We start from the raw sequence: 17,058 nt of genomic DNA, 5'->3' as shown, positions 1-17,058 counted from the left end.
AAGATCTTATATAGACAACTGAGTAAAAAGCAAGGTACAAACCTAGTACTGACAAGAGAGCTGTGCAGCTACTGCTTCCATATTCATTTTCAATCTTGAAAGTATATTCACCACTGTTTTCCTTTATTACTGAGTGAATCCTGAAACTGGCAACATTATCCTCAAAACCCATTGCATAATATCTACTGGGCATGAGCTGCCTGCCATCCTTAAACCATTTAATTTGAAGTTCTGGCGTTCCAGCCACGGTACATTCCAGGGTCACTGGGTCTCGCTCAGTCACTTTGACCGACTTGGCCTTTTCTATGATTGTAGCAGGTTCTGCAGTAAGAGTAAATATTTGTATTAATAGTTTCCTTATAATCTGTAAAAAATGGCATACCAGTTTATTCTAGAATTATCATGAAATAAATGTATAACTATATGATTCACAAACCTTGAACTATGAGAGATGCAAAGCACTTTTCAAGTCCTGCATCATTTGTAGCCTGACATATGTATCTTCCGGTGTGGACAGTTTCAACAGTTGCTATTTGCAAAGTAGCCAGATTGTTTTCAAATGAAATAATAATGTTGTCATCTTCCTCTATTATTTTATTATCTTTTATCCATGATACAGATAAAGGATGAGAACCTGCCACCAAGCACTGAAAAACAGCTGGACTTTTCAAAACAGTAGTGACGTTTTCTATCTTCTTTATAAATGATGGTGGATCTGTTTTTGATGAAGTCACATAAAAATAATGTTATAATTACTGGTTTTCTGAAATTAGCTTTCCTGCAAATGTACCACACAAATAATACATATTCTTGGTGCTAGCCCAATGTCTCAATGGAAATGCTGCATGCTGACATACAGGAAATGTGGATTTGGTTTCACAGACTGCTTTTCAGGCTGTTCAGAGCTGGGGACACTCTAAAGACCGTGTTCACAACCCTCCAGAAGAAAGTAGTCCCAGTCATCATGTAATGGTAAAATTTACCAGCCAGAGGGAGCCAATGGTAAGGCAGACCTAATTGAGGGCTATTGTCATGATGTTTGGGCTAGATAAGAGGGGTTAAAAATGGCAAAGTTCATGATCGTTTTAAATGAAAGTTCATGGTGCTGTAGATTCAGTTAAAGCCTGTTCCTATTTATTTATTGGGATTTATTAACCACCTTTGTGAACAGATTCACCCAAGGCGGTGTTTAGCAGGCCCAGTTTAACATAAAACTTACAATTTTTAACAAGTCAAATGACCCATTTGCCAAAGGGTGGTAGGGGATGTGCCGGCAGTCATTCGGCTCTACTGCTTGGCTCGCTCAGGAGTCCCGCAGTAATTCTGGGTCTCCTGCACACCATTTCTGGCAATAGAAAAAATACTTGTATTTTCTAGCGCCAGGGGGTGTGCCTAGTGGTAACCAGGCAGCACCTGGCAGTAAATGGCCACGCAGCAATTTTCAAATTACTGCACAGCAATTTACTGGCCCTTTAAAAGGTCTTTTTACTGGCAGCGGTAAAATGTGGCCTCAAAGCATGGCAATCCCATGCGTCAATGACACTGTGGGCCACCTTTTACCACTGGTTGGTAAAAGGGCCCCCAAATGAGGAAAACTTGGAAATATGATGTCAGTATTATACAAGCAATACCATAATAGATAGCCATTATTTGGGTTTCTGCCAGGTACTTGTGACCTCGCTTGGCCACGATTGGAAACAGGATACTGGGCTAGATGACACAGTATGGCTATTCTTATGCACTTATGTATGTTAAGCATGGAAGAATATTCAAATAATATGATATAATACACTGTAGGCATAATACCAATGAAACACCTAATATGCAACGCAATAGAACATTCAAATATTATAGATATGATGCTAATGCTTTTCTATGTAGCTGAAGGGCCAAGTACAAATATATAGATGGGATAAGAAGGGTACTACAGAGTCAATAATAGATGGGTGGCTAAACTCAAGGCAAAATCTTTGTACAGTTAAACAAGATATGAGGATCTGGTCTAAGTTACAGGGCGTGGAGCAAGCTAGTTCAGGTGCAAAGTGAGTGTTTAGTCAGTCACCACATGTATTAAAGGTTTGTGAGAAGAGCCAGGCTTTTTTTTACCTGCTTCCTGTTGAGCTAGAAACACCAAAAGAAGCATGATAAAACTGTGAGGCCATACACCTATATAGACCGGTCATTCAAAATGCTTATATGCATATATTTTATTGTAACTAACCTTTCAAACTGACAGTAGTTGTGCAAGAACAGCGGCCTGCATCATTGGAAATAATGCACTGGTATTCACCAGCATCTGAAAAATCACACTTCAGTATGTGAAGATTATATACCAAGTCCTTTTGGGTAGCTGTATATTTTTTACCAATTCGAATTTCCTTGTTATTCCTGAGCCATGACACCTGTAATGGTGGGGTACCTCTAACTTCACACTCTAACATCACATCACTGAATTTAACTACTTCTACAGGTTCCAGCTTTCTTTTAAAGGTTGGAGGCACTAAAATAAATCAAAATGAAAGTAAAAGGTCACTTATTAAAAATGAACAATGAAACATACTTCCTATGTGAACAAAAGCTGAAATAACTAACCTTTCACATTTACATCACTGCTGCAACTCTCACTACCAGCTTCATTGGAAGCTTCGCAAACATAAGTCCCACTGTCTTCCACGTTAGAATCGACAATTTCAAGAGTGGCAAAACCATCTACAAATGATATTCTGTACTTATCACCAGCAGCTATTTCATTGCCATCCATATACCAAGTAACCTTGATTTCAGGGGTCCCTGTAATGTGGCATTCCAAGTATGTAGATTCTCCTTTTCTCAGCAATACTACTGGACTAGGTTTCATAAGAAAACGTGGGGGTTCTAAATAAGAACAAAAATGCAAGTTTCATTTAGTTTAAAATATACTTTGAATCTTTCATTTCACATTCAAAACAGGAGTAAGATTAAACCTTTCATTTTACATAGAAAATAGGAATAAGATGAAAAAAAATGTTTCCAAAAGATGCAGACCTTTAACAAACAGTGTTGCTTTGCAAGATATTGTGCCAACATCATTGCTGATTTGACAGGTGTAGCCTCCTGAATCAGAAACTTTTGCAGAAAACAGCTCTAGAATACTTGATGATTCATCTTTCCAAACTGACCAAGCTGCTCCTGAATGAAGTTCTTTGCTCTCCTTAAACCATTTTATTATCATAGGAGGGGTCCCATTCATATAAGCTTTGAACTGGACCCTAGAACCAGGTAAAACATCTTGTGACTCTGGCTTTTCAATAAAATATGGAGGCTCTATGCAAGTGAAAGAAAAAAAGAGGAAAGAATATTTAAGAATCATGACCACCCAAACTGCAGCCCAAGCAACTCTCACAAGAGAATAATAATACAAGTTCAGACCTTTAACTGTTAAATATCCACTGCAGTGGTTACTTCCTGCTTTATTTGTTGCAGAACAGGTATAAGTTCCACTGTCTGTGGCTTCAAGTTGATCAATTTCCAGAAAGGCAATATTTTCATGAAAAGAATATTTGTATTTTTCAGTGGCCAATATTTCTTGATCATCTTTCAACCACTTCACATATATTGGATGTGAACCAGACACTATACATTCAAGATGAACGAAAGATCCTTTCATGCTGTCCATTTTCTTTAATTTTTTGATGAATGAAGGTGGTATGATAAGGTCTAAGCAACACAGAGCAAAAATATGATATCAGTTTACATTTGTTCAATTACATAAAAAAAAAAAGAAGTAATCATAATTTACTTATAGAGAAACCAACTAATACAAACCTAATACATTAATGGAAGCTTTACAGCTGCTTTGACCAACATCATTTTGAACTTCAAAAGTATATTCTCCACTATCTCCTTTGTCCGTAGATACAAGCTTTAAGATAGAAGTTGTATCAGTAGCACTGATTTTATATTTGGGTCCAAATACCAATTCCTTTCCATCCTTGAACCACTTAGCCTTAATTTCTTTTGATCCTGAAAATCTACACTGCAGGGCTGCTGGATCTCCTTCAGTGACATCTATAGTCTCAGCTTTGTCTATAATTGTTGCTGGTTCTGTGGTAAACACAAGAATATATGTATTAAGTGCTCACAGAAAACTACAATTTGGATTACTAATGTTAAATTCATAGTCAAAGAAAACCAACCTTTTACAGTTAGCATGGCAGAGCACCTTTGCATCCCTGCATCATTCTTCACCTGGCAAGAATATTTCCCACCATGACTTATTTCAACACCTCTAATCTGGAGCAAGGCAACATTGTTCTGAAATATTGTTTTTATGTTGTTGTCTTCAATTACGTCATCACTGTCTTTCAACCAAGACACAGAGATTGGCAAGGAGCCTTTAACAACGCATTGGAAGTTAATCATTCCTCCTATCAATGAACTAACGCTCTCAGCCTTCTTTATAAATGACGGGGGCTCTATCAGAGAGAAAAAAAAGTCATATATTCTCAGTAAACATTAGTTTTAGTTCTCTTAAAACATGCTATGTCAAAATGTTTTCCTACATTCCACTAACCTTTCAAAGTCACCTCAGAACCACAAAGGCAGCTTCCAACGTCATTAAATACTCTACACTGGTATTCACCCACATCAGAAGAATCAAATCTGATGATATTTAGGCTAACCAAGGACTCTTGTGCAGTTGTTCTGTACTTTCTGCTGCTTCTAATTGGTTTGTTGTCCTTGAACCAAGATACTTCAAATGGAGTGGTGCCTGTCAGTATACCCTCCAAAACAACATCTGAGTCTCTCAATACTTCAGTTGGTTCAAACTCTTTCTCAAAAGTAGGTGGTTCTAAAGCAAAAAGAAGTTGTTCATTTTAATCACTGTGGAAGGAACTTCTGAATTCTACTGCAATGTGAAAAGGGAAAAACAAACTGTAAACCAACCTTTAATGGTGATAGTGCTACTGCAAGTATCAGTGCCAGCTTCATTCTGTGCTTCACAAACATATTCACCACTGTCATCAACAGCAACATTTATAAGTTTGAGTACTGCCACTGAGTGCAGAAAAGATATCTTGTGCTTTTCACTCTCATGAATTTCCCTATCATTCTGGAACCATTTAATTTTAATCTTGGGTGTGCCAGTAACTTTACACTCCAGCTGAGCAGAATCTCCTTGTCTTAGCAATTGTGTAGGCTCTAGCTTCTCAACAAAGGTTGCAGGTTCTATAGATTTAAGAAATGTAATAAGGTAAAGAAAGAGCAGGAAACCAAAAAGAATTTATGAAGAAATAAGTCAGAGGATGACAAAGAAAAGTGATGCAAACCTTTGACAAATACGTTTGCGGTACAAGTAACTGTGCCAGCAGCATTGCTGACTTTGCAAAGATAATTCCCGGAATCTGAAGTTTTCACTGCATAGAGTTCCAATGAACTTCCAAAGACTTCCTTTGTGATATAGCAGGCACCTCCAGTTACAAGTTCTTCATTAGCCTTAAACCATTTGATTGTCAGTGGTGCTGTTCCTTTAAACGTAGTCTTTAAACATACTGTAGATCCCGGTAATATATCTTGAGAATCAGGTGTTATGATGAAGCTTGGTGGTTCTAAATTTAATTAAGAAAATAAAATAGCAAAAATATCATTATATATATATATATGTGGGAAAAACCTAACAAATAAATAAATAAATAAAGAAGAGATAAGAAAATATCCATCAAACCTTTCACAGTTAGTGTGCCGCTGCTTTCTTTACTTCCAGTAGAATTAGTAGCTCTACAGGTGTAAATTCCTGCATCATTCATGTTGAGATGATATATTTCCAAAGAAGCAGAGCCTTCCACAAATGACATTTTGTATTTTTCACCAATAAGCTCTGTTTCATTCTTAAACCAGGAAATGCTCATAGGAAGGGAGCCGGAGACTTTACAGTCAAAACGACTTGAGGCACTGACTACACTCTCAACATTTCGTACTGGTTTTATAAACAATGGGGCAACAGTACGATCTGTTTATGATAGAATAGAAAGAGAACAGAATATAAAACAGTTAATATAAGTCCTGAGTTAAATTGAGATTTTTTTTTAAATATACAAAATATTGTGATTTACAAAATTGGATACCAACCTAACACAGTAAGAGTGATTTCACAACTGCTACTGCCAACGTCATTCGAAACCTCAAAAACGTATTCACCACTATCTTGTAATTCAGCGGAATAAAATTTTATGTTTGCTATGTTGTTCTTAAAACTTGTTCTGTACTTTTTACTGGAAACCATTTCTTTCCCATGTCTGTACCACTTTACTTTAAGTTCTGGAGTCCCTGCCACAGTACATTCCAGTGTTGATGGATCTCCTGCTGTAACCTGAATCAGTTCCATTTTCTCAATTATACTGGCAGGCTCTATAATAAAATTAAAAGTTTATTAGGAAATCGGATCAACAAATTTATTTTTGTATACATAGCAGAATAGATATTTCAAACGTTCCTACACTAACCTTTAACTGTTAACTCTCCAAAACATGTTTGGCTTCCTGCATCATTCTCTGCCAAGCATGTATATTTGCCAGCATCATGACTCCGTACACTAGTGATACGCAGAGTTGCAATGTTATTTTCAAAACTTATTTTGACTTTGTCATTTTCCTTGACAATCTCTTTTTCCTTCATCCAAGTTACAGAAATAGGGTCTGAGCCTTTTACAACTGACTGTAAGGTAACAACGTCTCCAATTAGTGCAGCGATGTTTTCTATCTTCTTCACAAATGATGGTGGTTCTAATTCAAGGGAAAGAAAGAAACTCATAGTTTAAGATGTTCATGAATGCAGATAGCAGTATTTATAATATTTAGCTACTGATCAGAAAGAGTATTTTGTGCTATCCATAAGAACAGACTAAAAATAAATGGTATGGATTTCCAAAGATTTTTTTTCTATTGCCTTAGAGTGTTGCACAAGCAAGATTGGATCAAAGAAAAGTGTTTTATTCAAAAAATAAACAAACAAGTATTTCCCTAATTTGGATTACCAGATTTAGTTCTTCAAAGGACAGAGGAGTCAACAGATTTCTAATTTCAGTAATGAGATCAGAGCTATTAAGCAGCCAGCAAGAGAAAACTATAAAAAGAAAATCAGCAAGATAGAACTACAAACTACATGTATAAACTTGCAATTTTTTTTGTTTATTAAATTTGCAAATTTCAGGGCCTTGCTTGTTTTATTTATATGAAGCCCCAACTGTGAAAAAGTTCAAAAGTTTACCACTTTGCAAATAGTAAAATGTTGCACACAGTCAATCAGGTTTAGTTATCTTTTTTGACAATCTCCTCATAGCTAAGTTTCTCATGAAAGTTTACAACAGAGCTTATTTGTATCCATAGCAAACTTTCATAGGAATGAACTGTTAGCCCAAGGGAAATCAGTGCATCAGCTTCTAAAAATAAGAAAACAACGAAAAAGAAAAGAGAGAAATTGGATGTGGAGGCCTTGGTTTAAATATGAAAACTTCCATTCTCATCTACCCAGAATTATATAGGACCAAAGAGAGGTGACCAAAAATTGTTTTAGATAAGCATCTATAACCTGCAGTTGGTCAAGTTAGTACAGCAGACAGCTAGGAGATGGCCTCAGTTAGAGATTGTAGGTAGGATCAACAAGGCAAAATGGGCAAGCCAATTGGTTCTTATCTGCTAAAATCTATTATGTTACTAAATATGAAAAATTCTGTTTATGTCAAAAATGTTTGACAATAGAATTTATTATAAAAATAGTTCAATTTTTCTACTAACCTTTCAACTTGAATGTGGCACCGCAGGAGCACTTTCCAACTTCATTAGCTACCGTGCACTCATATTGCCCAACATCTGCACTATTGAATGCAGAAATCTCCATACCAGCAAGAGACTTCTGAAATGTCAGCCTGTATTTTTTACTACTTCGGATCTGCTTTTTATCTTTGTACCAGCTAATTTCAAATGGTCCAGTACCGGCAATCTCACATTGAAGAATGGCATTCGATCCTCTTACTATCTCTTCTGGTTCAAGAGTTTTGGTAAAAGAAGGAGGTTCTATAAAAGCATTAAATAATGAATAAGTAATTAAGGCCTATAAGAAGTAATGCTCAGTTATGTTCTTGAATAAAAGAACCACTAATTTATAAAGAAAACAAACCTTTGACAATTATTTCAGAAGTGCAGCTGTCACTGCCAGCATCATTAGTTGCTTCACAAGAATAATTTCCACTATCATCAACTTTCATGTCAGTAATGTCTAGCACAGCCTCAGAGTTGACAAATGACATTTTATGAGTATCGCTTGCCCTAATTTCCACGTTATTCTTGAACCAAGTGACATGTATCACAGGTGAGCCTTTGACCTTGCAGCGCAGATGTGCAGATTCACCCTGTCTTAACAAATAAGATGGCTCCACCTTCTTCAAAAATGATGGTGGTTCTAAAGAAAGAGTCAAAAAGAAAAATGCTAAATTATGAAAAGGTAATTATGTGAAAATTGATTATTAGACTAAGAACACAAAATATTTTTATGCTTTTGGTAGCAGTCCTCAGGCATAGTTAAGTGGCACTGTCAGCAATCCCCTTTTCTCCAACTAAATGAAGATACCCAGAGGAAATCTGGTACTAAAGATATTTAGATGACATACATTTACACTCTTTGAAAAGAGTACTGAGCATGTTAGAGTCAACAAATATGCTATGCAACTCAGTAACAATACAGTGTAAGAATTCGTAGAAAAGATATGAGTACAATACAAAAGTCTCAGATCATGTGTAAAGTGTTGCTATACATGACTAGCATAGTACTGAAATTGACTGATTTTAAGTGAATACGGTTAATTATCAAATGGTTACTTTCATGAAATTTAGCACTTTTGCTTATAGCTGTAGAACAAAATAACATTTTCTACAAAGTTTAAGAGCAGAAGGTATTGCATGGCGTTTATCAAATATCGTACCTCTTATTGTTACCGATGCAGAGCAGGAACTGCTCCCAGAATCATTTGAAGCAGTGCATACATAATTTCCAGAATCTTTAAGCTTAGCCACAGGAATTTCAAATGAGGCAACTTTGTCTTCAAAATATATCTTGTAATCCTTGCCTGGGAGGGTTTTTTGTCCATCTTTGACCCACACGACTGATACTTTTCTGTCTTCATCAACTTGGCATTCAAGACGTATTGTTTTGTTGACAGCAGAGTGCACAGGTGTTAACTCCTTAATAAAATGTGGTTTATCAATAACTGTCAGCTCAGCCTGACAGATATCGGCCCCAAACTTGTTGGAAGCTTTGCAAGAGTAAATACCTTTATCTGCTGTAGTTATATTTGAGATCTCTAAAACATGCTTGTTAGTGACAGCTGAAATTCTGTAGTTTCCAGTTGAAGAAATGGGAAAACCATCTTTCTGCCAAACTGCATCAATCACTGGGGTACCTGACACTGAACCTTGAAATTTTACAGTCCTACCCACAAACGCTGTTACAGACTCAGGTCGGGTAATAAAGGATGGAGAAAACGCTTCTGTAAGAGAAATATTAATGATAATTGTGAGTTTCCTCAAAATAACTATTTTTTCTATTAATGACAATACAATAGTGAATAAGGGTAATGAACTATGTAAGGCAATGCTTTGTGAAATTTAGCCATGGGAAATTTTACAATCTAAAAATTATAACTACACCTCAACAAGGTAGAGGGATTTGTGAGGTAATATTTCATCTGCAAAGCACATTTTGTACATGGTTTACCTATGTGCTATTGGTTAATTAGCTGCTTTTCATGATTTTGCATCACAGTTAGCTTATTAACAATTGATGTGAATCTTACCAAAAACTAAGGGCCCTGTTTACTAAGGTACGCTAACGTTTTTAGCACATGCTATAAATTAGTGTGCGCTAACCGTGTAAACACTCAAAGGAATATTATGGGCATCTACAAGGTTAGCACACCAAAAACGCTAACACGCCGCGCGGCTTAGTAAACAGGGTCCTAGGTGTAAAATTGTACTTTGTGTAAAGGAGGAAAACTTTGCAAATATGATTTGGTGCACTAAAATAAGCAAAAGTGTGAGCTATCACTGTTTCTCATTTTAGCACAAAGCTTCACGTAGTACATCTGTCTTAATCACAGAAAGTTATGTCTTTAGCCACCCTAGACACTTGTTTTCAATTAGGTGCAAAAGTGTTGTGCAGTAAAGAAATCCACAATTTGCTTGAAAATTATTCCAAATCTGAAGAGAGGTCAGTTTATTCAGTTAATAGCTCAGAAACCACATGTGACTCCCTTATCACAGAAATCTCAAAAGAAGCAAAGAATTGAACTAGAACTTGAAGCTTTAGGGGTCAATATTCAGCATGATTTAACCAGGAAGGCAGGCTAATAGTTGGTTAAATCATGCTGACCATCTCACCACATGATATACAGTGGCACTTAACCAGATCATGCAGCTGAATATCATATGTGACCACTGTAACACTGCCTTGTTAGTGCTGGGGCGGTCCACAGGCAGAACAGAGGGCCTAGTATATTTATCAGACTTATTGAAGCAATACAACCCAATTAGGCATCTTAGGTCAGTTTTGCAGGGTCTTTTGAAAATACCAAGCAGGTTAAATTACAATCTACATGTAAAGGCTCTTTTAAAATACAAGGGCCTAAATTGTGGAATGAGTTTCCTTTAGAACTTCGCCAAATTATTGTTACAAAAGATTTAAGAGATTTTTGAAGGCTTTGGTTTTTAAGGAAATGTTTTATTGAGCAGAGTTAGTGACTGAATATGAGTCATTCATGAACTGCATTGTATATGGTTTTACTTTTACTGTAATTCGCTTTGAGCTTTAGGTGAGGTGAAACATTAAATAATGTAAAGTAAACATGTCCGGATAACTATCCGGGCTAGTAGGACCACATAACTAGCAGTCCTATGTTGCCTGAATAGCCATCTGGGTATCAGCAGTACCCAGTTAACTTCCAGAAGTCATAGGTTATTCAGTCCCAGTACCCGGGTATGGGCCAGCACTGAATATCCAGTCCCAAATCTGCCCACAGTAGTCAGCATTAAAAAAAACTGTATGATGAATATAAATATATTATATTAAATTACAATTAACAATCCTGAATTACAATATAGCTAGGTGCAGTATCTAAACACATGCTTTAACATATGCTTAGCAAAACCAGAGAACCACATTCTGAAATGAAAGCTACCTAGCTACAGCAAATAAAAATGTTCACTGTACTTACCAGTCACAGATAGAGTTGCTGTGCTGCTCACACTTCCGAATTGATTTGACGCCTTGCAACTGTATTCTCCGCAGTCAACAACTTGAGATTTTAAAACTTCCAGAGTAGAGAGGTAATTTGTTGTCTGTATTGAGTATTTATCGCTCTCATAAATTTCTCGACCGGCCTTAAACCACTGGAATCTCACATTAGGTGCAACCTCGATCTCACAAGTGAACTTTGCAGCGTGGCCAACAGCTACTTCTTGGGACTGAATTCTCCTCCTTAATACTGGTGCAGCTAAAATTAAGAAATAAAAATCAAGTTTGATATAGACCTTACAAGACTGTGAGCCATTTGTGCATTGTCTCTACATAAAAGTGAAGATGTGGCCAGTTGGAATTTGGTGCTGGTTTACTAGCAGTCCACGGGAAGTGACAGCAATCCAAGTGACATGACTGTGAAGAAAACGGCAGTTAAAATGAAGGGAGATGCAAGAAGGATTCAACCTAGTAAACAGTGAACAATTAAACCTGAGAGCTAATAAGATGCGATATGATTAGAAACATGCATGAAGATGTGGTGTACCATGTGATTTTGTGCTAACAGCAAACTGGATAATCCCCATTTTACAAAATTACACAAAGGTGTAATGATAAGATATAGTTATGGCAAATATAATGTGCAAGTAGTGAATTTACTGGTGTTGTGGATACAAGGCTGGAACATACCATAAATTGAATTTAAGGGCAGGTGAAATAAAAATTAATGTTATGAAAAATATCCCATAAATAAGCTGTAGAAAAGGGAAGTGAAAACTGTGTTCTGTATATTACAAAAAAGAAGGTATGTGAGGGAATGTGGTAAAAAAAAGAGGAAGAAAAAGGAAAGAAGGACAAATTGTAATTAGTTTGGTGACTATTGTTATAGATATCTAATAAATTTATCTGTATCTGGTAGATACATACATAAAATTTTTAATTAGTAAATCAGTGGCATTATAAATATATTTTTTATCCCCATTATCCAACCTCTTTTTATAACTGTGAGTTTCGCTGAAGTTGTTGTTTTTCCACCTTCATTCAGTGCCTCACAGGTATATTCTCCTTGATGCAATTCCTTGTCTACTTTGTTGATTACTAGTGTGTGTGTGTCATGATCTTCTAAACACTTGAACTTTTTGCCTGAAGATACCAGTTTACCTTCAAAATACCAATTTACCTTCTTAGTGCAAGTTATTACTGCCTCCAAGTTGATGCTACTACCTTCCTCAACAACAATGTCTACTAGACTTTTCTGTATAATAGGGAAATCCACTTTAACTCTGCTTTCATCTGATGTCAATGTTTTTAAAATATCTTCCTCAACTATTTCTTCCTTGATTTCTTTCTTTCTCAGAATTTCTACTGCTCCTTCATCTGGCATATCTGCAGAGGTAACTTCAGTGGTAATTGCTGTGCCACCTATATCTTTGATGTCACTTTTTACAGCAACAGTGCTAACCATTTGAGCAGGGACAAGCTGTTCAGAATAGTCACTTGATTCAGTTCTTATTATGACCTTTTGGGGTTCTAGAACATCACAAATAATGTCAATGGATTCTTGCAACACTGGTTGGTTTTCAACAAGGACTGTAGTCAGTTCTTTCATAGGTAACCAAGTAATACTCAACTTCTCTGGCTTAGCAACTAATATAGTACTTGGTTGATCTGCTAACAGAATTTGTCTTTCTTCTTGTACAACAGAAAACAAAGCGCCTTTTAGTTCAGTCTTCAAATCAGCAATCTTAGGATATATTCCTTCAAGAACTACTGTTAGTTCTTGGGGAACAGAATTTGTTGTGATGAGACAAGTGCATATTGTATACTTATCTTCTTTCACAATCTTAACTATTTTTATTTCTACGTTTTCAGTTCCATCTAACAACTCAGCCCAAAAGATATGTTGCTCGTGTGTTACTGCAGATAATAGAGCATTTTTTATTTGAGTTCTTATATTTAAATTAAATACTTTAGGTATTAGAGGCACAAACTTTTCTTCTTTGGAAAGGCTGCTCCTTTCTTGTCTTTCATGCACTCTCAGCTCTTCTTTTGCTTGCATCTTAATCATAAGCATTTGTGATTCTGGTCTTGTTAATTCATCTGAATGCTCCTCTCCGATAACCTGCTTTTCTTCCAATAATAAAGGGAGTTTAATTGATTGTCCTTCTTGGATTCTTGCAGCAAAGTCTTGTTCTGCTGCTTCTAAGATCTCAGCACTTTTGACAGATATACCTTGATCCTCAACACATATTGCTTCAAAGGAAAACGTTGGTTCATATTTACTCTCACATAAGAGTTTCTCTATATTTTGAATAACAGTCACATGTCCTTCATCTAATGCTTGGCTTTCAGTAACAGTTGATGACTGCATGATAAACTGATTATCTTCTTTATGCAGAGCAGCCTTCTGTTCTTTTTCTGCAGCAATTATAATTTGTTCTTTTGGTAGCTGTATTTCTTGACGCACAACACTGAAGTACTTCTTTATCTGAGGTTCCATTGTATATATGGTACATGTACCTTCACTACTAATCTTAAGAGTTTCTAGCTGTTCTGCAGACAATTTGTGTGTTTCTGCTATAGTCAGTGCCCTTTGAAATAGTTTTTCAGTTTTATATGATGCAGTCTGCAGATTGAGTTTTCCAAAAGTAAGTTTATTTTCCTTAAGCAATACATGTGCAGACTGTATTGTTTGTAGGTGAAGAAGTGAAAAGAGTTCTTTTGTAGCATCAATTTTAGCTGTACAACTGAGGGCTGAAAGCTGACTGGTGCTTTCATAAGATATTGGGTTTTTCTCATCCAATATCAAAGAATATAGTAAAGTTAAACTTTTTCTGATTGCTGCTTGATCCTTGGTTGGCACTTCAAACTTAAAGGGCTCTTCTCTAGGTAATGCTGTTTGGCAACAAGCAACCTGCAGGTGCATAGGCTGTACACCTTCTCTTTGGCTCTCTACAGTGACTGCACCGTTTAATCCAGGAATAGTCAAGGCATGATCATGTAAAAACCGCTGTTTTTCTTCTACTATAAGACTAGCTTTTACCATTCCTTCTTTCAAATATGACGTCTTTTTCTCTTCTGTATCTATCACTGCAAGCCTATGTTCTTTGAATAACATTTTCTGGGAGTCAATTAGAGGCCTATACGCTTTTTTGGAAAATTCTTTTAATAATTTTGCATCGGTAGCCAAGTCAAAGGTATATATTTCCTCAGTGTGAAACTCAGTTATTTGTAGTTGCTCTAATGCTACAGCCAATTGTAGCACCTTTTCTTTTTCATGTACTAAAAGACCATTCTCCCACATGGACATTTGAAATGTAAATGATGTCTCTTTAGGTATCTCCTCAATGCATTCAACTTTGTGCGTGCATAGTATTTGCTTTTGTTCACAAGTTGAGGATGCATGTTTAGTGTCAGATCCCATAAAAACTGCAACTCTATCATCTATCATGCCATGTTTTTCTTCAGCAGTGATAGATACAAATTCTGATTTCTCCTCTTTACACAGCTGCAATTCAGTAGTATCTGAGTGAGTAATTTTGAATTCTTTCTCCTTGAATTGCTGGCTCAGTTCTTCAAGTATAGGTAAAGAAATGTCAGACACTGTTTGCAGCTCTGAGCCAGATATTTCTGTTATTGGTAGACTTGAAATTAGCTCAGGATTGTCCTCTATTAGGCTTCTCTCTTCCTGGACTGCAGTTGTAGTAAAAGAAGTTGGGAAATGATGTTTAGCAGCTATAGAATCTACAACATGAGGAGGAACACCTATCGTTTTTTCAGTCATTTGATATTCATGTATGGCTGGGCTAATCTTTTCTCGATTCAGTGTAGCTTCAGATAAAGAAGCATCATATATTGTGTCTACTTCTTCACTAGCCAGAGAATGTCTGCCTTCTGTCTCAATTGTGTATAACATGGAATGCCCTTCTTGTGGCTCAGTTCCAGCCTTGCCAGGGAGTCTAACAGCATATAAACGAGACTCAATGATCTGTTGACTTAAAGATTTCTCAGATAATTTAGCTGTTTTCTTCTCTGCCATACTCTGCTTCTTAAATTGAAAACCACTAGCAGAGATGTTAACATAGCCCTCTGCTGTACTCTTTTCCTTTACTTTTAGATATGCACTACACATTGTTTCTCCATATTCGTTCGTGGCAATGCACATATAATCTCCTTCATCTTCAAATTTGGTATATGGGATAATAAAACAATGTTCATTGCCATCAAATACAAATGTGTAGTCCATAGAAGAGACCAGTTTTACTCCATTACAGAACCACTGAATTTTTGGTTTTGGAATACCACTAACTTTAACTGATAGTCTGGCCATATCACCAACCGTTACTTCTGTTGAAGAAGCTTGTTTAATAAAAGCTGGGACTTTGCCCTTCTGCCTTTTCATCTCTAATATATTTGAATAAACTGAAGATTCAGGTATAAGTTCAAGTGTTTTATCATTATCAGACAACAGAAGTTCGCTGCTGTAGGTTTCTGTTCTGTCTTCCTCAGTAGATACAACAGAACTAGAAAGGTCTGTATGGGAAAAAAATTATTACAATTTGACTAATGAATTTTATAGCCATATCATATGTAAAAGTCATAAATAAGTCAAGGGATCTGTTATTAAATAACATTTCACCTGAATACACTATTGCATCATATTTTTATACCCAATAATTTGTTTGTTTTTATTTAGGAAGCTATGAAGATTTTTATCTTTAATCAGCTGGCCTTCTGGCTGTACCAAGCATTACTATCCAAGAGACAGGGGTTCTATTTCTGAGCCTTATTTTTGCCCCTTAGAAAGCCAGGTCTGGGGATAGTGGAGATACGGGGTTCACAGATCCCAGAAAAAAGGAATTCTCAGCCACGGCACAATGATCAGATTTGGTAACCATGTATTATGTTCCAGATGGACCAACAGTTTGTGCTTCCTGGCTGAAGGTCATTGTGCAATGGCTGAACTAGAATGGGATGAGGGGGCAGGATTGTTTTATAATTAGGAAAATTCACATGTAGTTGTGAATGGATGGAGGCTTGTAGTGTAAAGATTGGTTCAATTTGAGGTAGAAACCCAAAGACCAATTTGGAACTTCCAGGCTCCTCGCTCCTCCTCCCATTAAACAATTAACATTGACTCTTTAACAAACAAAACAAACAAAGAAACAAATGGATGAAAGGGCACATGAATAGATAAAGTCAGGCACCCAGATGAATAGATCAAAATACTGATTTACTGTATGAAATTGAATTGCATTCATCATTTGTACCTACCAAGCAAAAGTAGAGGGGTTATTGTTACTGTTTTTAGTGTGATTTTACTGAAAATGTACCGGCCAATATTCAAAACAATTTAACTAGCTGGAAACAGCCACCCATCAGTTAAATTGCATTTTTGTGGCTACCTGGACATCTTCAGAGGCACTTAACTGGTTGTTAAATTGGGCAGCCTAAATAGCAGTCCTATCTTTATTTAGTTTGGCTTATGCAGTGAGGGGTTGAATATTAACTTAACTGGATATGTGTTAGCCAGCTAAAAAAAAATGGATATTCAATGCTGAAGCCTGGATAGGGCCTGGCATTGACTATCTGGGAATAACGCCAGCGGTGGGCAGGAAAATGCTCACCGCTACTGGTTGAATATCAGGCAGAGGGTAATGTTTTAGAGAAACCATGATTGATGAAAGAACAATTAAAAATTAAATTAAATTAAATTTTAAGAGGCATTTATATAATGAAAATCTACTGTGTTGTAGTGATTTTCTTTCAGTAGTATAAATTTCTAGAATTCACCAA

The 17,058-nt window shown here is 36.4% G+C and overlaps 1 protein-coding gene across 1 annotated transcript in view; it reads right to left on the bottom strand.

Moving 5' to 3' along the window:
• Nucleotides 1-17,058, bottom strand: part of TTN (titin) — a 470,266-nt gene that overhangs the window by 339,995 nt on the left and 113,213 nt on the right. Inside the window, exons 43-61 of the mRNA XM_030210848.1 lie at nucleotides 12,253-15,795; nucleotides 11,243-11,521; nucleotides 8,957-9,520; nucleotides 8,155-8,436; nucleotides 7,773-8,051; nucleotides 6,483-6,761; nucleotides 6,109-6,387; nucleotides 5,705-5,989; nucleotides 5,310-5,588; nucleotides 4,927-5,208; nucleotides 4,553-4,831; nucleotides 4,176-4,454; nucleotides 3,805-4,083; nucleotides 3,409-3,696; nucleotides 3,025-3,303; nucleotides 2,593-2,874; nucleotides 2,222-2,500; nucleotides 437-715; nucleotides 43-321 (exon numbers count right to left, since the gene is read on the bottom strand). Coding sequence (XP_030066708.1) covers nucleotides 43-321; nucleotides 437-715; nucleotides 2,222-2,500; nucleotides 2,593-2,874; nucleotides 3,025-3,303; nucleotides 3,409-3,696; nucleotides 3,805-4,083; nucleotides 4,176-4,454; nucleotides 4,553-4,831; nucleotides 4,927-5,208; nucleotides 5,310-5,588; nucleotides 5,705-5,989; nucleotides 6,109-6,387; nucleotides 6,483-6,761; nucleotides 7,773-8,051; nucleotides 8,155-8,436; nucleotides 8,957-9,520; nucleotides 11,243-11,521; nucleotides 12,253-15,795 — 8,874 coding nt within the window. The remainder of the gene's footprint in view (nucleotides 1-42; nucleotides 322-436; nucleotides 716-2,221; nucleotides 2,501-2,592; nucleotides 2,875-3,024; nucleotides 3,304-3,408; nucleotides 3,697-3,804; nucleotides 4,084-4,175; nucleotides 4,455-4,552; nucleotides 4,832-4,926; nucleotides 5,209-5,309; nucleotides 5,589-5,704; nucleotides 5,990-6,108; nucleotides 6,388-6,482; nucleotides 6,762-7,772; nucleotides 8,052-8,154; nucleotides 8,437-8,956; nucleotides 9,521-11,242; nucleotides 11,522-12,252; nucleotides 15,796-17,058) is intronic.

Source organism: Microcaecilia unicolor, chromosome 7 (assembly GCF_901765095.1).
Source record: "Microcaecilia unicolor chromosome 7, aMicUni1.1, whole genome shotgun sequence".
NCBI classification, from domain to species: domain Eukaryota; kingdom Metazoa; phylum Chordata; class Amphibia; order Gymnophiona; family Siphonopidae; genus Microcaecilia; species Microcaecilia unicolor.
The sequence above is the reverse complement of the archived record's forward strand: the minus strand, read 5'-3'. Positions and strand labels throughout refer to the sequence as shown.